Source organism: Stenella coeruleoalba (genome assembly GCF_951394435.1).
Source record: "Stenella coeruleoalba genome assembly, chromosome: 8".
NCBI lineage: Eukaryota > Metazoa > Chordata > Mammalia > Artiodactyla > Delphinidae > Stenella > Stenella coeruleoalba.
In genome coordinates, this window is record NC_137154.1 from 60,419,145 (window position 1) to 60,440,759 (window position 21,615).

The 21,615-nt window shown below is 42.8% G+C and overlaps 1 protein-coding gene across 23 annotated transcripts in view; it reads right to left on the bottom strand.

Moving 5' to 3' along the window:
- DLG2 (discs large MAGUK scaffold protein 2) overlaps positions 1-21,615 on the bottom strand; it is a 2,041,348-nt gene that overhangs the window by 61,249 nt on the left and 1,958,484 nt on the right. For all 23 annotated transcript variants that reach the window (XM_079928919.1, XM_079928924.1, XM_079928927.1 and 20 more), the window contains 2 exons: positions 11,943-12,119; positions 756-831 (listed from right to left, as the gene is read on the bottom strand). In XM_079928919.1, the coding sequence (XP_079785045.1) occupies positions 756-831; positions 11,943-12,119 (253 nt within the window). The remainder of the gene's footprint in view (positions 1-755; positions 832-11,942; positions 12,120-21,615) is intronic.

Genomic DNA, 21,615 nt, shown 5'->3' on the forward strand with positions numbered 1-21,615 from the left:
AAAAGAAAAAAAGTATTTATTTATGCTACACCCATAAGGCACAGAGGCACTTTGAGAACATTATGTAAAGTGAAAAAAACAGTCACAAAAGACCACATAGTGTACAATTCCATTTATATGAACTATCCAGAATGGGCAAATATATAGAGACAAAGTAGATTAGTAGTTGCCTAGGCTGGGTGGGGAGGGGCTGGGGTTGAGGGAGAGGGAAGTGACAGCTACAGATTTCTTTATGGGGTGATGAAATGTTCTAAAATTGACTGTGGTGATGGTTGCATAACTCTAAATTTCATTTGTTTACTTTCTTCTTTTCTATGTCTGTCACAACAATCCATGTATTCACTTAGGTGATCCATATGTATATTTCCATGACTATCCTGACTTTATAATACGTAAAAGACTAGACATATTTTATGATGAGCAGGTATCTTTTATGGAATCTATCCTTTTAGAATATTTAATTTAAAAGAAAAAAATTAAATAACATCGAAACTATTTTTTTCTTCCTCACTATAGTCATTACATCACCTTCATAACCCATCATTTCTCCTGACCACTAGCAGCTTTACTCCCAAAATTTATTTATCATAAATCTACTTCATCAGAAATTACATCACTGCATAGCAATACATTTATAACAGTGCTCTACTGTCCAGTAGCTCCATGATCTGTTTGTTAGCAACAGCTTAAATGTCAATTATAGTTAAATCCATGGCAAACGAGAGAATTTAATGTTTCGATTATTTTGTACCTACCCCTTTTGAATCAATCACTCCAGGTTTTGCATTAAACTTCACTGTCTTCAATCGGGCACGTTCCTTTCTTTCCACCCTAAAGAAAATGGAAAATAAAGAGTCTATCACATGGCAAGGCATTTATGATTAAGTTTCTTATCAAATGAAGAACACCTCTTCTTATCCTACAGCTCAAATAAAATGTGTTTTAAAATATTTAAAATATTTCTCTTCTTTGTTCAGTATAAAAAGTCTTGGTATGATATCTCTAAGCTGCTAACACATTCCTTGCAATTTTTGTGTTACATGTACTGAGAGTCACGTATTTGGAAGCAACAAAACCCCAATATTTGTTATTTAAATGCCTGAATCAATCAAAATCTATTTCAAGAAATCACAGTCCACATAGATGAATACCTAGGAAGCTAAGTAAGCTCTCATTTCCTAATATCTCCTCTCTTTTTGTTTCCTTTTTGTTCCCTTCCCTTTAGGAATACTGGGGTATTTATTTACCTTCACCTCAAAACCCAACATGTTACAGATAATCTTGAACTTTTCCTTTGCCCCAATGTCCTTCCACTGCCATCTCTGCAGTTTTCATTATTTCCCCTTCATTCATTCACCAAACACTTATTGAATGCCTACACTGTATCAAGTAAGGTGCTGGGGAACAAAGAAAAAAAAATTAAAAAGCACGACTTTAATGAACACACAGTAATGTGTTCTTGGCAGGGACAGAGGGATAAAATGACAGATATTGCTGCACAAAAGATTGCTGAGAGCAATATGGGCACATTTATCTCATTGGAGGAAGATAAAGAGGGGGTGGAAAGCAATGGGGTGGGCTTCCTGGAGGAGGTGTCAATTTATGTGAGACTTAAATGGTGAGAAAGAGCTTGTCAGTGGGAAAAGTTTAGGGAGAATCTCCCAGACAGGAGGAACAACATGTACCATAACCTGAGGATATGATCAAGCTAAAGACTGCAGGAAGATTCTGGTACAGGGTACATACAGCACAGGGACATGAGGCTGAAGAGGTGGTGAGACCTCCTTATAAAGAGTATCTGTCTACTCTGAGAACATGGGGTTCTCCTTTGGGGAATCCTCATGATTTACTAGAGGCTATAAATCTGAGAAGTGATAGACATTAGCATTTTAAATACATGACTCTGCGGGAGGAGGAAGATAGATTGGAGGAGGGAAAGAACAGTGGGAAGCAGGAGGCCTATTTAGAAGCTACTGCCATAATCCAGGCAAGAAATGATGAGAAGTGATAATGAGGTGGAGGACAGGGAAGGTTTGGAGAAATATTAATAACATAAAGTTGGCAGGACTTGTGCCTATTTGAAGGATGGGGCTGAAAAGAGGTAAGAGAAGTTAAATACTTCTGATTCTTTTTTGAGCCTCTCTAATTAGACATGACCATTCTTTCCTCTAAGCCCCACGACATTTATTTGTATGTCTATATTGGTGTTATCTCGTTTCCTTGTGTCTTGTTTATTTTTGAGTTGCGCATACAAGGCTGTATGTTCCTTGAGGGCAAGTCCACATATCACTCAGTGTATTATAGCAAGTCCTCAATAAATAACAGTTCAACTAAAATCATATTCATTGCATTGTTTTAGCATCATTTTATTGTTTAAATATGGCTAGCTCTAATTTCAAAAATGGGGAAAGAAAAAGGAGAGGTAAAAACCCTGAATCTACAGAAACTTAATGGCTTATGAAATCTAAGCTGTTCATAGGTCAATAATGAACAACATACTCCTCTTTAACTTAGCGTTCTTTTGTGTTTCCAGCTGAAATGCACTGAAGATCAGGGTTTCTATAGTTACAGAATGGAGTTTCAGAATATATTTATTTCAGTGTGAGAGTAGAATATTTGAGTGGAAACAGATGAAGAAAATTCTTCAAATCTAACCTCAGATATGAAAGCAATATGCTCCAGTAAGAGTTTCTACTTGCACCCAACATACAACAGTTGGGAGGAGATCAAGGAAGACTTCAGATAAGGTAGACTGCCAAGTGGAAAGATACTCACTGAGAAAATGCCTACTCCGAGCTACTTCAGCTTTTCTCAGTTTTAATCCAAGTGCAAATGCTAATTCATATTCATCTCTGCCCTGACTTTATCCTGGCTTCTTTGCATTAACCAGCCTAATTATGGGAACACTAGTACATCAGATGACGCCAAAATGACTGTAACATGCAGAGAATATATGGTTATTTGATTAGGCTATGCAAATAAATTCTGCATAAAGTGACAGAACTCACATGGGCCCCAAACATAAATAATATTAGGCTGAACTCACTATTCTATTCTAAGAATTGCTTAGAGCATTCTAACTTTTCCCCCCTGGTTTCTAAGTTCATCCCTTTCATATTTCTTAAGAAATGTTTCTATTAGGCCATTTTAGTGGTTCATCACTTAAATCTCAAACGGGTTGCAAAGACTAAGTCAGATGGACAGACAGACAGACACAACCAAACCTAATATTTGCTATGGTTTATTACTAATCTTCAAACAAGCAATAAAAAAAGTAAAAAAAAAAAATTAAGTCTTATTGTATAGGTGACAGATTTTGGTTCACTCAAGAAGGAAGTCAGACAAAGGATTAATCTCCAAAATATACAAGCAGCTCATGCAGCTCAATACCAAAAGAATAAAGAACCCAATCCAAAAATGTGCAGAAGACCTAAATAGACATTTCTCCAAAGAAGACATACAGATGGCCAACAAACACATGAAAAGATGCTCAATATCACTAATGATTAGAGAAATGCAAATCAAACCCACAATGAGGTTATCACTTCACACCGGTCAGAATGGCCATCATCAAAAAATCTACAAGCAATAAATGCTCGAGAGTGTGTGAAGAAAAGGGAACCCTCTTGCACTGTTGGTGGGAATGTAAATTGATATAGCCACTATGGAGAACAGCATGGAAGTTCCTTAGAAAACTAAAAATAGAACTACCATATGACCCAGCAATCCCACTACTGGGCATATACCCTGAGAAAACCTTAATTCAAAAAGATATATGTACCACAATGTTCACTGCAGCACTATTTACAATAGCCAGGATATGGAAACAACCTAAATGTCCACTGACAGATGAATGGATAAAGAAGATGTAGCACATATATACAATGGAATATTACTCAGCTCTAAAAAGGAACGAAACTGAGTTATTTGTAGTGAGGTGGAAGGACCTAGAGTCTGTCATACAGAGTGAAGCAAGTCAGAAAGAGAAAAATAAATACCGTATGCTAACGCATATATATGGAACCTAGAAAACTGGTACTGATGAACCTAGTAGTAGGGCAGGAATAAAGATGCAGATGCTGAGAACGGACTTGAGGACACAACAGGGGAAGGCGAGGCTGGGATGTAGTGAGAGAGTAGCACTGACATATATACACTACCAAACGTAAAACAGATAGCTAGTGGGAAGCAGCCGCATAGCACAGGGAGATCAGCTTGGTGCTTTGTGACGACCTAGAGGGGTGGGATAGGGAGGGTGGGAGGGAGGCTCAAAAGAGAGGGGATATGGGGATATATGTATGCATATGGCTGATTCACTTTGTTGTACAGCGAAACTAACACAACATTGTAAAGCAATTATACTCCAATAAAGATGTATATAAAAAAAAAAGGAAGTCAGAAAGTTGTGACTTCTACTTGGGTTGAAAGTTTCTTGAATGATAATGATGATGATGATATAGTGGTAGCTGAAGTTTTAACATATAATTATTAATGAAAAATTCCTTCACATTTACATCATCTCATTTGGCCCCGACATAAGCAAGTGTGGTATTCTCAACCCCATTTTATGGCTGGGAAAGCTAAGACTTGAAGCTTGCCAAATTAGAAAGTGGTAGAAATAGGGCCTGAGCACACATCTTTTAACAGCTAACTTCAGTGTCAGGCCACATCCACTCTGTTTGGGAAGCAATACTTAAGGACCTTCCATGCCTCCCATATCCAATGGGTTACAACAAACATGAGATTTTAGATGGTCACCCACAATTTTAAGACCAATATAGTTCCTTAGACGTCTGGGCTGAGTTTCTCACAAATGACAGCCATCCCCCTTCCTTGCATCCCAAATCCCAAATGTCCTGAATTAAATAAACCAAAACCAAACTCAAGCAAAGGGTCACTGAGATAATACCTGTTATGACAGGCTCGCCTCAAAACTCAGAATAAATTTGCTTTTAACACTGAAATTCAGGTTAGCTAGATGTCTATTTGCAATGTTACATCAGAAACATTGGACTGATCTCTCTCCTCAACAGTCTTTACATTCACTGCATCCCCAACAATAGTTGTCTTTTTCTATCCCAGAGGCTCATGTCGATTGCCTCTTGGGGATCTCTGCAAACCCTTCTCACGGGTAGCAGGGGATGTGGCTTATCTTTTTTCTTCACTTGCCTCAACCCTGTCCTTTCTCCTAGTGCTTCTTGGGATACATGTGGATAGTTTATTGTCAAGATCGGTTAGGGTGGAGAAATAGGGCCCTACATAATGCTACGTTGTTTTGAGCATCAAAAGCTCAAACTCTGAAGAAAGGAAAACATATATCATTTGAGTAAGCACAGAAGTATTAGAAGCTATGCTAAACTTTACCTGTATTATCTATAATCTGTACAGTGATCCAGGGTTTAAGATGGAGCTGGGCATATAGTAGGTGCTTAATCTTTGTTGGTAAATGAATGAATGAATCATCAAGGAGGCTACTGGTTCTTGACCTGGGTGTGAAAACCAAGGCTCAGAGAGTTGAAGTGACTTGCCCAAACAACCAGTGTTTCTGATTAAAAAGTTGTTGACCATTTTACGACTTTTTTATTGTACTTGGTAGGAATCTATGTAACAGTTTAGCATCACCTTACCTAGTTATTTTACTGAGACTCCTTTAGCAGAAATACATGATGTTAAGACCCATAGATCTTTACCTAAGGGAATGGTGGGTCACCTGTGTAGAAAGACTGAATTGCGATGAAAGGACTGACACACTTCTCTCACACTCAAGAGGCAAGCAATTAATTAGATTATTTAAGCAGAAATAATCCTCTCCGCCCTGGTTTGGTCACTGACCAAAATACTGAAAACATAAACTGGATGGCAAAACTTGAGCAATCAATTCTGACACCTAGCGTCTCCAGAGAATACCACATGGTCATGCTTTAATGAGCCCAACTGTCTTCCTCTGCCTTCTCACCCATCTCCCATCTGGCGTTTTCAGGTTCCCGCCAAACAAACAATGAGGGCAGGCTTGGAGCAATAGATGGTGGGAACATCATTTGGTGCTGGGTATCCCTTTGCCTGTGCTCCATAAGGCCCTGTTGCAAGGAGAATTGAAATGCCATATAGGTTACCGGCCACAGGCTTGCAGGGAAGCTAAGTGAGTAAACCCTTATGCAATGCTAGGCAAGCTGTCATCTGACAGCCCAGGTGACAGTCACTGTGGGGTAATGAATAGAGATTTGGATTAAGAGACAGTGGAACAAATCCTAGTTTGGCCCCTCAGAAACTATGTAATCTCAGAAAAGAGAGATTCTGTGCTAAAAGCCCAGGTTTTGAAGTCTCACGAGTCTGGGTTGGAATTCTGCATCTGCCACTTATTAGCTCTATGACTTAGGGCAGGTCACTCAACCTCTTAGGATCTCAGGTTTCATGTTGGTGAAATTAGGATATTAACACAGACTTGAAAAATTATGGTGAATTTATTTTTAAAGATTCTTTTTTTTTTAAATTTAATTAATTTATTTTTGGCTGTGTTGGGTCTTCGTTGCTGTGTGTGGGTGCTACTCTTTGTTGCGGTGTGCAGACTTCTCATTGTGGTGGCTTTTCTTGTTGCAGAGCATGGGCTCTAGGTGCGTGGGCTTCAGTATTTGTGGCACGCAGGCTCAGTAGCTGTGGCACACGGGCTTAGTTGCTCCGCAGCATGTGGGATCTTCCTGGGACCAGGGATCGAACCCGTGTCCCCTGCATTGGCAGGCGGATTCTTAACCACTGCATCACCAGGGAAGTCCCTATGGTGAATATTAAATAATACAAAAAATTGGTTAGCATAGTATTTAAAATGTAGTAAGAACTCCTTAATTGTCAAGGGCTTCCTCCCTTGACAATGGGGTAGTGAAAAGCCATCTGGTCTGGCTACAGAGAGAACTGGGTTCAGCCAGTGGCTGACTGTGCATCCTTGGGCAAGTTACTTCTCTGATCTTCAGTTTCCTTATGAAGCTTTTGTAAAGATTAAAGAAAATCTTGTATTTGAAAGCAACTGGCACAATATATACTCTATCATCAGATGGAATTCATTCCTCTGCTGCCCTTTCACTTCCCTTGATACCTGCTGTGGACTGAATGTTTGTGTCCACATAAAATTCATATGTTGAAGCCCTAATCCCTAGTGTGGTGGTCTCTGGTGGTGAGGTATTGGGAGGTAATTAGGTTATGAGGGTGGAGTCCTCGTCAATCAAATTAGTGTCCAAAATGAAGAAATATGAGAGAAAAGATCTTTCTCTCTCTGCCATATGAGGAAACAGCAATAAGGCCATCTGCAAACCAGGAAGAGGGCCCTCTCTGAGAACTCGATCAGCCAGTGCCTTGATTTTGGACTCCAGAACTACAAAAAATAAATGTCTGTTGTATAAGTCACCCAGTGAATGGTATTCTGTAATAGCTGCCCAAACTAAGACAGCACGTTTATTTACAATATAGCCCTCACCACAGTGTAGCTGTGCCATAGTTACATGTTGGTCCTACAAATATTGGGCTCCAGGCAGTGACTGGACGATAGCACCTGGCACACAGAAGCTGCTCAAGCAGTGCTTGATGAATTGAATTTTGTCAATTCTTATTTTTATAATGGTGGGAGGCAGGATTGCATATGAGTTAAGAGCGTTATAGCCTGGAATAAAATCCCAGTTATGCCATTTATTAGCTGGGCAGTATAGGCAAGTAAATTAATCTCTCTCTGCTTCAAACTCCTGGTTTGTAAAATGAGGCTAATTATATTACCTTCCCCATAGGGTTGTAATGAGGTTTAAATAAGTTAATTGTAAAGTGCTTAGATCAGTGTCTAGCATGCTCTAGGAGCATTTATTTAAGTAAAATTTATTTACCAACTTCTAAAAAGAAGGAGGGAAAAGGCAATGACTTTCATACTCATCTTACGACTTCATAGGATGTTTAAATAGAATCATCAAGAGAGAAACATTTTTGTAAAGGGTGAAGTCATAAGGGATGTTATCCATTATGAGATTTTTCCAGACCAGCTCTACGTGCTGAACTATACTTATAAAAGGGGGTAGAGAGGAATTAAGCATAACCCTAATCTAATAATAAGTCATATTGATACCAGTAACCATTTATTCTGAGCTATAGTTATAAGATGCTGAATGCAGTATAAAGTAAGAGTGCCTCCTTTAGAAGTTAAACATTAAAGAGCAGCCCTAGGGAAGGCTCATGATATATTTTATTTTATTTTTTGTAATTTCTTTAAAGGAATTTTTTCTTTTTTAATATTTATTTATTTTTGGCTGCATTGGGTCTTTGTTTTTGGGTCTTCATTGCTGCACTCTTTCTCCAGTTGTGGAGAGCAGGGGCTACTCTTTGTTGTGGTGCGCGGGCTTCACACTGCTGTGGCTTCTCTTGTGGAGCACAGGCTCTAGGTGCATGGGCTTCAGTATTTGTGGCACGTCGGCTCGTGTGCTCTAGAGCGCAGGCTCAGTAGTTGTGGTGCACGGGCTTAGTTGTTCTGCGGCATGTGGGAGTTTCCCAGACAAGGGATTGAACCCGTGTCCCCTGCTCTGGCAGGCAGATTCTTTTTTTTAAATTAATTAATTAATTTTTGGCTGCCTTGGGTCTTTGTTGCTGTGCGCGGGCTTTTCTCTAGTTGTGGTGAGTGGGGGCTACTCTTCATTGTGGTGCGCGGGCTTCTCATTGCAGTGGCTTCTCTTGTTGCAGAGCACAGGCTCTAGGCACACAGGCTTCAGTAGCTGTGGCACGCAGGCTCAGTAGCTGTGGCTCGCGGGCTCCAGAGCGCAGGCTCAGTAGTTGTGGCACATGGCCTTAGTTGCTCCGTAGCATGTGGGATCTTCCCGGACCAGGGCTCAAACCCATGTCCCCTATATTGGCATGTGTATTCTTAACCACTGCGCCACCAGGGAAGCCCTCATGACAGATTTTAAACTGCACTAAAATAAGCACAGAAGAACACTTTGTGGGGTATGATTATAAGTGATTTTTTTTTTTTTTTTTTTGCGGTACGCAGGCCTCTCACTATTGTGGCCTCTCCCGTTGCAGAGCACAGGCTCTAGACGTGCAGGCTCAGCGGCCATGGCTCACGGGCCCAGCCGCTCCGCGGCATGTGGGATCTTCCCGGACCGAGGCACGAACCCGTGTCCCCTGCATCGGCAGGCGGACTCTCAACCACTGTGCCACCAGGGAAGCCCTATTAGTGATTTTTATTTCTTCTTTTCTAAATGTTTCCTTTTTTTTCAATGAAATGTGTTACTTTTATAAACACATAAAACAATAATAGTAACATTTTTGGAAAGAGTTAAAATCCTGAGGAGAAAATCTGACAGAGATTGATTTATAGCCATACACACACACACACACACACACACACACACACACACACACACACACACACACACACACACACGAGATGGCGGGTGGGCTACTGTACCCTTCATGAGAGAGAATACAAATATCAACATTAGAGTCACTAGACAAACTTCTTCTCCAGGCCAGCTGTAGCATGGCTGTTAGGATGGCCTTCATCCAAAATAGGAGAGAGAGCCAGTTCAAGAATGACCACCAGCAGGCAGAAAATTACCCCAGGAGGACTAGCACTGAGAATGTTCCTTAGCGGGGAAATGATGTGCAATTGAACAAATGAAGGACAATTGACAAGAATGACTAGAATCACAGAACCTCAGGGTTGGAAAGTGGCTGTAAATCCTATAGTTCAACTGTCCCACCCAACGTTTGATTTCCTTTTATAATACTTCCTGCCACTGAATCTTCTATTATCAGAATCACCTGGAGGAACTTACATACCAATACAGATCTCCAGGACCCACTCCAGATGGACTGAATCAGAATCACTGTGTGTGGGGGGGAGGGGCATATCTAAGTCTTCACAATGTACCTTTGGTATGAAAACCATTGTTCTAGGTCACTGTCTTCCCAGGTAATCCATATCATCTCTAGTCAGCTCCAACTACTAAAAGGATTTTTTAAAAAGTGAGTTGAAATCTATTCCCACACAGCTTTCCTTCTCCAGCACATTTCTACCCTTGGGGCCATATTCGATAAGATGGAACCTTCTTCTACAGAACAGCTCCTCAGACAGCTCTGATTAATCACATCAAAGCAAACCGAAATGCATATTGCCTTGACATTTTCTTTTTAAATAAATGGAAATGGAGAAACACAGAATATATACTAGTCCTGAGAGTTACTGCTTTGAATTCAGAAAACACTGCAAACTACAAACTCAGAACATCCTCTCAAAGCAATGTCAGGCAACTATGCAGGAGCCCAGAGGTTTAAAGAACTGTCTGCTGCTGGGAGATTCATAGGCATAGGCTTAGAGGGTGGGAGGGAGCAGCTGCAGAAGAGTCGGCCTGCTGCCCTCTCCCTACATTCACCCTAGGCTATGTGGCCCCAGGCAGAGAAAAATGGGGGACCGGTCTTCTCTGGGGTGCAAATGCCCCACAGAGTTATTTCTGGCTAATTTCATCTTCCCACTATGGCTGGTGCTAGCTCAGTCACTGGGTCACTGTGCATGCGGCAGCACTTGAATACTCAGCTTCATGAGGATTTTTTTTTTTTTTTCCCCCAGTACGCGGGCCTCTCACTGTTGTGGCCTCTTCCGTTGCGGAGCACAGGCGCCGGACGCGCAGGCTCAGCGGCCGTGGCTCACGGGCCCAGCCGCTCCGCGGCATGTGGGATCTTCCCGGACCGGGGCACGAACCCGTGTCCCCTGCAGCGGCAGGCGGACTCTCAACCACTGCGCCACCAGGGAAGCCCCATGAGGATTTTTTACATAGGTATTTGGGGTGTTTGCATATGAGGAGGGGAGCCCTTTGTAGCTCAAGAAAAGTTAGTGACTGCTTTGAATAAGCATTATTCCCGACTTAGACTTCATACCATATCTCTTTTCTAGGGTGCAGATAATTTGTTTCTCAGACAATATCTTAGTGCCAGAAGGACAGTCATGGGAAGGAAAGTTCCTTTCTAGTGGTAATGGTCAGAAACCGCTGGGACAGATGAAGGACGTGGCTGTTCTGAAGCCTATTCCCGCCTTTCAAAAGCAGAGTCGAAGAAATGCTTAGAAGAGAAAGAACATAATAGGCTTTACTTGGGAATTACATACAGAACTAATTATCTGAGTGAAAGTAGGGAGTGCTAGGTGGGGTGGGGGACAAGAGTAACTAACGCTATAAAAAACAGCTGTAAACCCACTCTTTGGACCTCACCAGACGTTTGACAGCTCTTATCCCGATTTTGTTTATTTCCCCAATGGAACTGTCATTTTATTTTTTTTAATTCAAGCATACCTGATTTACAATGTTGTGTTAATTTCTGCCGTACAGCAAAGTAATTCAGTTATACATACATACATTCTTTTTTTATATTCTTTTCCATTATGGTTTATCATAGGATACTGAATAAAGTTCTCTGTGCTATGCAGCAGGACCTTGTTGTTTATCCCCAAGTATCTGATTTTGGAATGGAGGTTTTTAGTCTTTTCCCATCAATATCTGGAAGTACTACACAGCCAGGACATGAGATTTGTAAACAGTCTACTTTACTTGGCTTTCACCTGGCCTTTCTATAAACTTATCCAGTAAACTATGAACCTCTGAAGTAACCCCTCTGAGTTTGTCAGTATACAAGCTGATAAGCGTAATCTTGAACACACGAAAGCTGCTAAGTTTTAGGAAGGCAGAATAAGCAGATCCTCTTTCTTCCTTTATCACAGTTGGCAGTTTTGGTAAAACCCTAACATGAGCAGCGTGAGAGCATTTCATTTGTGTCACCTGCCATCACTGACAATTTCCCCGCGGACTGACTATCCTACTCAAAGAGATATTTTGTGAACAGTCTGCCGCATCTTCATCTTCCCTCACCTCCACTCCCTGGAGAGCTGAGCAGCAAATCCTCTGAAACAAAAATGGCATTCTTACCTCCGCTTGCTGGGGATGACCCCCATCTCCTCACTGTCGCCCTCCAGCGTGACTCTCCTGGCTTGCCACCACTCATCATCAGAGGCGTTGATAACGTGGAGAATGTCTCCATATTTAAAACTAAGTCCTTGACTTGGCAGCCCACTGTCCTTGCTCTTGTCGTAGTCAAACATGGCTCTGGAGGAAATGACAAGAGAGAGAACATTGTTAGGAATCTCTGGCAGCACAGATCTAGGATTCACCATTCTGACTGTTCATTCCTGCCCTGAGAACCCATTGCCCATTGGATACCAACTCCCAGGACTAACCCCTGGAATCGCAGTCAACATTCCTACTGCTTTGGTCACAAATCACGATTAGTTCTTACTTCTCCCAGGAGGTTGCGAGGCAGGTTAGTACTCTCTCACTACAATCAAATTTTACAAATCACTAGAAAGGAAGAATGAAGAGAACCATGGCATCTTTCTGAATGCAGCATGGTAACAACTTCCATGTCCTCCCACAGGGGACTGGGACCCTTCCACTCACTGGAGTATTGGACTATCACTAAAATTGGATGGTTGTAGAGGTTAATTTAATGACATTACTAAATGCTCACAAAGCAATAATGAAAATACACCTATGTTTATGTGTATGTATATAGACACATAGATCAAAATATGAACAAGGGACTTCCCTGTCTGTCCAGTGGTTAAGACTCCATGCTTCCAATGCAGGGGGGGAGGCTTTGATCCCTGGTCGGTGAACTAAGATCCCACATGCCGCACGGTGCGGGCAAAGAACAAAAAATGATATGAACAAGATAAATTGCTTCCCTAGTATACCAAGCCTATCTCATCATTGCATTTATCACGCTGAATTGTAATTCTTCCTTTATGTATAGCAAGTTTTCCCCACTAAAGAATCTTTGCTGAGCCTTTGCTGAGCCTTTGCTGAGCCCAACACGCTGTAATATATATGACTGATGGGGTGAGGGAGTTGGAAGCAGAATTACGATGATTGAGACCTCAGTGACGAGCTGTTGTCCCAAGCAGCTGACAATCTGTCTCAAGTTTTACATCGTCCGCCTCCTCCTGTATCTCCCACAAACCATCACCACACACATACAACATGAGATTTCCCCGGAGAAGCAGATTTTGCCACATCCCTGTTTATTCCCCTTTGAGTCCTTCTAAGAATTTCCTTAGAGTGTAGCCACTATGCAAGCAAAACTAGCTAGATCTGATGAACAGGTCTGTCTAAAATCACTGAGGACCAAGTATGATTCTTTTTCTTTCTTTCTTTTTTTTCCTCATGAAAGAAATGTCACATCTGTTGTCATGGCAACCCAAAAGAGCTGAAGGCAGCATCTACAGCTCTCAAATACTGCAGGGAAAGTTGAATTACTTGCAACACAGCCCCTTTTTCCATTAATTATGTCCCCAGGTGAAGGAATACGGGCTGGGTGGGGGCGAGGTCTCAGCTCCTAGAATGACTCATTTCCACCCGACCATCTGCATCTTCTCTACCAAAGACTTCACAAAACCCCAGCCAGGAAAAGGGGACTGAGAGAAGGCAGAGACCCACTCCTGACTCTGTCACTTCTCTGGCTGGCTGATGTGACACAAATTAACATTCCTGAACCACAGGTTTTTAAATGTAAAATTAGTCCAATAACTATACTCACGTGGAGCTGCGGCGAGCATTAATGACATAACACATCGGATGCACCCGGCCCATGGTAGGTGCTGTGTAGCATAGTGCGGTATAATAGCGGCTAAGAAAACGACTCAGGGGCCACACTGTTAGGGGCCATGTCCTGGTCCTACTACTTCTCTTCTTACTAGTCACATAGCTGGTAACCCAGGAAAGCGCTCTAGCCCCTCTTAGGCCTCAGTTCCCTCATATATAACACAGTGATGACAACAACAGTGATGATAACGGTACCCCATCATGGAATTGTTGTATGGATGAAATGCTACCTAAGGTAATATATGTAACGCATACACAAAAGTGCCTACACACAGTGACAATCTTTAAGTATGAACTGTTATTATTATAATTATTACCTCCTTTTCCCCCTTTGAGTGTATACTTATAAAAATCCTTTCTATGGATTCTATTCTGTGAAAAAAAGAGTTAACACAGCAATCCTGAGATTACATCCTTAAAAAGGCCTGCTTACAAGGACAGCCCTTGGCTGACATCTGGGAACTTAGTTTTGGGGAGGGTTCTTACCATTTCCTATTAAGAACGGCTCACTGTGCCTAAGCTGTTTATATAAACAATACCATTTAAGCTGAATACCTGCTTTTCCCTTGGGAGTCTGGAATTGCAGCAGGTGCCAGGCAGCGAGGGTGCCTACGTGACCAGTCTGCAATAAAATCTCTGGACACTGAGTCTGTAAGGAGCTTCCCTGGTAGACAGGGTTTTACACCCATTGTCACGATTTGTTGCTGGAGGAATCAGGCATATCCTGTGTGACTCCACTGGGAGGAGACTCCTGGAAGCTTCACCTAGTTTCCTCTGGACTTTGTCCCATGCACCTTTCCGTTCACTGAGTTTGCTTTGGATCCATTTCCTATAATAAATCATAGTCATGAGGATGACTATGCTGAGTCCGATGAGCCCTCCTAGTACATCATCGACCTTGACAGTTGTCTTTGGGACCCCCAACACTCGCTCTATAGATTGGAAGGCATATTCATATACACTTCCTCATTTGTGACTCAATACATTCCTACAAAGAAGGCACAATGGATATAGTACTTCCTATCCCCTTTTTACAGATGAGGGGCAAACCTAGCAAGGACCCCTAACTAACCCCAGGACACATGGCTTAGAGGCAGCAAGCTGGGGCTGGAGCGTGTGTCTCCCGACGCTAAGTCCTAGTTCGGTGCTCTTCACCTTGTTCCCCCCCACCCCCCCGCCTCAATCTGGGAGGTGGTGAAGGTGGTGACAGGGTGGCAAGGAGGATAATCATGATGACAACCACTACTTATGCCCATATTAGGGGCCTGGCACTTTGTATCCATTGTCTTATTTGACATCGTAACAACCTGAAAGGTAAAAATTAGTACCCCTGTTTTACAGATGGCGGAGGAGGTTCAGGAAGTTAAGGAACCTGCCTTAGGTCACAAGTACACACATGGTAGACACTGAATCTAGAATAAGGTTTGTCTGACTCCAAAACCCACATTCGTGGCCATTTCATTATCAGGCTCAATTTCCCAGCCTGTCGCCCTCTGGCTGTGCTCACGACTTAGCAGTACCAGGAACTTTTAATCTTCCCTTCAGAGCTGACCACCTCTTCTCCCCCAAATCCCTGCAGTCCCCTTACTGCTCAGTTCTTGTCCCAGTATTCCTATCCTAAGGTCCCCTAACCTCTAGTGTGGCTCCAGGCTCCTTCTGGATTGTAAAGCGTGGGGAGTGGAGGTAGAAAAGCCATCAGGAAAGCTGGCAGATGGTGGCCAAGAAGGCAGGCTATAGGGTCAGACTGCCTGGGTTTGCAACTTTTTAACGTGTGTGATCTTGAACAAGTTACTTAACCTCTCTGGGTTTCAAGCTTTCTTTTCTTTTCCTTTTTTAAAAGCAAATTTATTATTTATTTATTTATTTTTGGCTGCACTGGGTCTCTGTTGCTGCGCGCGGGCTTTCTCTAGCTGCGGCCAGTGGGGGCTACTCTTCGTTGTGTGGGCTTCTCATTGCGGAGGCTTCTCTTGTTGCGGAGCGCAGGCTCTAGGTGCGTGGGCTTCAGTAGTTGTGGCATGCGGGTTCAGTAGTTGTGGTTCGCGGGCTCTAGAGTGCAGGCTCAGTAGTTGTGATGCACGGGCTTATGTGCTCCGCAGCATGTGGGATCTTCCTGGACCAGGGATTGAACCCGTGTCCCCTGCATTAGCAGGCGGATTCTTAACCACTGCGCCCCCAAGGGAAGTCCCTCAAGCTTTCTTAACTGTAAAACTGGCATAGTAATAACACCAGCCACCTCAAAGAGTTGCAGTGAGGATTAAATGAAATAAGATATGTAAAGTGTTGTAACACCAGCCTGGCAGTAGCAAGTGCTCAGTAAACGCTAGCTATTATTACTATGATAATTATTATTCTGAAAAACGCACTGGGATTTGAATCAGGGGATCTGGGTCCCAACTGTGCCACTTAGTAGCTGTCTTATGGACTGTGTACAAAGACGTCTAAAACACCTTACTATCCTCAGGACCCAGTACAGTGCTGGGCACAAAGCAGACCCTCAGGAAGGTCTGTGGAAATATTTCAGATGACCTTTGAAAGCCCCGCTTCTTTCAAGCCTCAGCGACCCTGTGTGCAAGGGGAGGGGAATAGAGACCAATCCCGAAGGTCCCCACCAGGTCAGACATTAATTCTACTGGGCTTCATTCTAGTCCCAAGTATTCTTGAGGGGAGATTTCCCACCCTTGGGATCAGCAACATGCTCTTTCCATGAGTTCTATTTCTCTTGGACAATCTTGGACAATCTGCCCCTCTAGGATTACACTGATTCAGACTTGTCAGGTCCCTAAAAGCAAGCAGCTGACACATTTCAGCAGCTTTTAGCTCCTTTGGATATTAATGGATCGTCACATCTGGGAAAAACGCTACAGTGTCCCATCACCTATTTTAAAAAGCGATAAGCTGTTTTTAATTTGCTTTATGTGCTAATTCATCACAGCAACTTTTATAAAATGCCATTAAGACTCACACTTTTCACCCAGGGTGCTTTAACAAGTCCATTAGACAAGTAGAATTAGACATGAATAATGCAACGACTCTCCCATCCCTCCTGCCCCTCCTGCATTTCAACATGTGGCGGGTGGCCCCTTGCCAACAGGGGAAGTCTAGGAAAGGAAGTGGGGGGGTGAAGCAGCTGCTTATCCTCATGGCTGTGCAACCTGGCTGTGGAGACCTAGGTACCAGACCAAAATTGTGCTTTTTAAGTGTCCCACAATATGCTAGACCTTATATTCATTGTCTCCCTCAATTTACTGGGTAGGCAAGCCAGCATACGGGTTATATGCCAAGCTTTGGAGAGAGAAAAGTTCTGGATTTAATTCCCAACTCTGTCATCACTAGTTGTGAATCTGGGGCCTGTGACTTAACCTCTTAGCTGACCTCTTAACCATAGATGACTACTCCCTCATCAGTGAAGCTCAGGTAACGATGGCATTGACTCACAAGATTGTTATGGAGATACAACAACGGGATGGGGCCTGTAAAGTACACAAGACCAGCACAGAATGAATTCCACTTTGTCAGATTACGATCCTGCCACGTAAGCAATTTTTTTTTTTTTTTTTTTTTTTTGCGGTACAAGAGCCTCTCACTGTTGTGGCCTCTCCCGCTGCGGAGCACAGGCTCCGGACGCGCAGGCTCAGTGGCCATGGCTCACGGGCCCAGCCGCTCCACGGCATGTGGGTGGGATCTTCCCGGACCGGGGCACGAACCCATGTCCCCTGCATCAGCAGGCTGACTCTCAACCACTGCGCCACCAGGGAAGCCCCTGCCACGTAAGCATTTTTGATCTCATAAAGGAAATGAGAGCCGAAATGAAAAAAGCTAGTAAGTGGCAGAACCAGAATTCAAACAGACAGATGTGTCTGAATCAAGAAGCCCGTGCTCCTGACTGTAAGAACCCAGCTTGGAACTCCTGATAAAGGATGTTGTACTTAGATCTCATCCCCAAAGATTTCATGATTGGATGGTTGCATTGATGATGACACCGTGGACTAGACTTCAGGAGAGAGGCACATGTACTTTACTGAGCCCACATTCAGTTCTCACACTGCCCTGCAGTGCATATTTTGGCCTTGTGTTGCAGATGAGGAAACACAAACTTGGATAAATTAAGCAACATGTCCAGTGTCACACCAGCTATCAAGGTGTGTTTCAGCTGTCATGTTCTATGCCTTTGTTCTTTAAGACACTTTGGGGAAATGAGGTAACTTTCCATGTGGCTGACATTTATGTGCCTCATAGGACTGTTTGTGTTGTGAAGGTCATTCTGTGTCATCTCCCTCATCAATCCAAAAACTCATTCACTGGGAGTTAAGTGCCCCTCTCATATACTCTTATCTCATCCTGTATTGTGTTTTTTAACATCTGCAAATTCTAGTTTGCATGAGTATAGAGGGTGGGGAAGGTTCATATTCCTCCTATCCCCAGAATCTACCCCATAACAGATGCCCAATAAAAGTGATTTTCTGTTATTCAGTCTATCACCTATGCTTGTCACAGGGCAATCCCTGGAATTCAACAGTTTGTTTTCTTTCGTATAAGGCCTGGGCAGTTGGAAATAGCAGGTAAGGAAGGCCTGAGTGACACCCAGCATAGGCCTTCCTGTCTTTCTTAGGAAATGATGAACATATGTGCCATATGTGTGATTGTGTCTCTCAAGTCAGAACATATCCATCCCAGGTAGAGGGATACACGCAGCTCTGTACCGATTACTCCTCACATCTCTCTGAGGAGCCACCCACACCCCTGTGGATGAGTCATCGTGTCCAAACTTACTGAGCTCTATCAAGGCCACTTATTTCCCCACTCACCTCAATAATGAATTGCCTTCGGTGAGAGTGGTGGCTAAAGCCATCACCAAATCAGTCTTAGTGGATGGGAACACGTTAGCCTCTGTCAATCCTTGTAAGAGGTCATTGACCACGATGCCATTGTTTATTGAGTGACTGCTGAGCACGTGGTAGGCCTACAACATACATGTCAGGCACTGTTCTGGGTATTTATTATCTGTGATTCAAAAGATAGCCCTTAGGGGCTTCCCTGGTGGTGCAGTGGTTGGGGGTCCGCCTGCCGATGCAGGGGACGCGGGTTCGTGCCCCGGTCCGGGAATATCCCACATGCCGTGGAGCGGCTGGGCCCGTGAGCCATGGCCGCTGAGCCTGTGCGTGCGGAGCCTGTGCTCCGCAACGGGAGAGGCCACAACAGTGAGAGGCCCGCGTACCGCAAAAAAAAAAAAAAAAAAAAAATCATTGTCTTTTCCCCCAGATGCCATCAGCTGGCTACTCAGAAAATGAAATATGGGAAAGAGGAACATGGCCAGGATGAATAGCCCAGGTTTTATGACAGTTCTAAAAGCTCTTATGTTCTGGCCTTGTTTGTCAGACAATCAAAGATATATTAATCAAGATATTTCAGAAAGGCTGACAAAGCCCTGACCGTAGCCTTTTATTTCTGATCTGAGCTAAAAATGTACAGCAAACTTTGGTATCTACTTTTTAGGGTCTTACTGTCACAAATTAGTAAGCTTGCAGTGGAGAAAAAGAATATCCTGATTTGGAATTTCATTATTGCTGATACACAATCACCATCTAAATATTTAAATTTATACACAGAAGACTCAGGTCAAGATCATGAGACATGAACATTAGATAGTCCTGGGCTCAAACAGCTCCTCTGCCATTTAAGCAGCTGTGTGATTTTCATCTCTGTACCTAGGCCTCCCAAGGGATAACATGAGGGGCAAGAATTCCTGTCCAACAGAGTCCTTATAAGAATTACATATACCAGAGCTTTTAGAACCCAGTAAGTCCTCAGTGTTTGTTCATTGAGTCTAGAATCTAAATTTCTTCCCTGTAAATTCCATCCCTTTTTTCTAGTGTTGCTCACTGGAGCATAAACAAAGCAACCCTACCTCTGCTTTCCAATAACACTTTCTTTTAAGTATTTACTGAATGACTAGTGATATCAGCTGACACATGCCAGGCCTAGAAGGTGTTGGAGAAAGTTCATTTCTCTCATGAGCAAATAAAAAAGGGGAGAAAGACATCCAAGAATAGTCCACACAACTACCCCAAATTCTTAGTGGTAGTTTATCAGGGTTGGTGATGAAATTCACATACCACAAAACCTGACTATTGGATAATCACTTCAGCTCTCTCAATATTGAGTTTGTTTTGTTTGTCTGTTTGTTTATGAATTTCAGAAAACTGGGTGGAAACTACAGGGCTAGACTGAGGCAAGAGAAAATCTGGAATTAGGGAAAACTTCACCTCAAAATCTCATATATGTCCATAAAGGCTCCCATTATCACCTGTTGAATGAGGGCAGACAGAGAAGACAAGAGATGGTTCCTTACTCACCCAGGTAAAACACTGAGTTCAGGATGTGATTTAACTTACATGCACGGAAATGAGATAACAGTTATTTAAATATTAAATGCAACATTATTTACAGAGTGCCTATTATGTGCCAATCATTATGATGTGCTGAGGGCTCAGAAATACACAAGAGGCTTGCTTCTTGTCCTCATGGAGCTTAATATTTGGTTGAGGATACTGGTAAGGGATATATTCGTTCAGCTACTCAATTATTCATTCATCAAATATTTACTGAGCACATACCAATGATGATTCTGGAGCTTATCAGTGAATGAAAACAGACAAAATTTCATGCCTTCATGGAGCTTATGTTCTAGTGAGAAAAGATGGGCAAAAAACAATAAACCTAATAAATAAGCAAACAGTATATTAGGTTAGGAGTAGCTAGTTGGTATAGAACAAGTTAAAAATAGAGCAGAATAAGAGGCATCAGGATTTTGAGATGGGGTTGAGTTGTGGTGGTGGTGAAGGTTGCATTTGTAAATAGGCTGGTCAAAGTAGGGCTCACTGAGAAAGACATCTGAGCCGAGGCTCGAAGGAGGCGAGGGAATTAGTCATGCTGGCATCTGAGGAAAGTGTTCTAAGAAGAGGGAACAGCCAGTGCAAAGGCCCTAAATATACTTAAAATCGAGCATGACGTGTAATATACTAAGAATTAGTGTGGGGTGCCACAGCAGGATCCCCCATTAGGTGCTCAGAAAGGAGTTGACGAATGGACAATTCTCCCAGCTCCACTAGCTGAGAGGTGGTAGCACCCCTCCCACCCCACCCAACTGACTAGACATGTCCTTCAGGCTTTGTCCTAAAGGGAACCCCTTCTGTAATAATAGTGATCTCACATCCTGAGGACTCAGCTTTCTTCCCTCAGCCTCTCCCCCTTCCTACCTCTCCTTGGAAGCATGCACATGAGCTGAGCCATGGAAGGCCTTCCCCTCTTCTCTTGGACACTCTCTACCACAACTCACACAGTGTAGGTGGAATTTTTCAGCCAAGAATTTTTCTTAACATTGTTGAACAAGCTAACGCACTGACTGGATATTAAAAAATAAGCATAAAATCATTCAGCAAATTTCAATCCATTCTTTGAAACTCGTGACATTCTCTGGGAACCCTCTGAGCCTATCCAGAGAGCCTATCCATTCCCCTCTCCGTGCCAGGCTGCAACCTTGTATCTGGCCTTATTCTTGCACTTAGCAGGTGGTATTTTAGTTGATTTGCCTATGGGTCTACTTCCCTGATCAACAGCTCAGCTCCTTGGGGTTAGGGTAGTGTCTCGTTCGTCTCTGCGTCTCTCCCACAGGGCACAGAGGAGGCGCACACAACACAAGGCTAAACTGAACTGAATTGAATCAAAACCCATGCTCTGTGACTTTGGAACATGACTTCACCTCTTTGGGTCTCTTGCGGTTGCCTCATGTGTAAAATGGAATTTAAAATACTATATTTTATCACCCTTTTTTCATCCTCATATTTCAAAAGTTAGGATGCATCTTACCATCAACGCCATCTTGTAATTCAATGGACAGCATTTTTCCTTTCTTGGTGACACACAGAGTGCATCTTATAGTCAA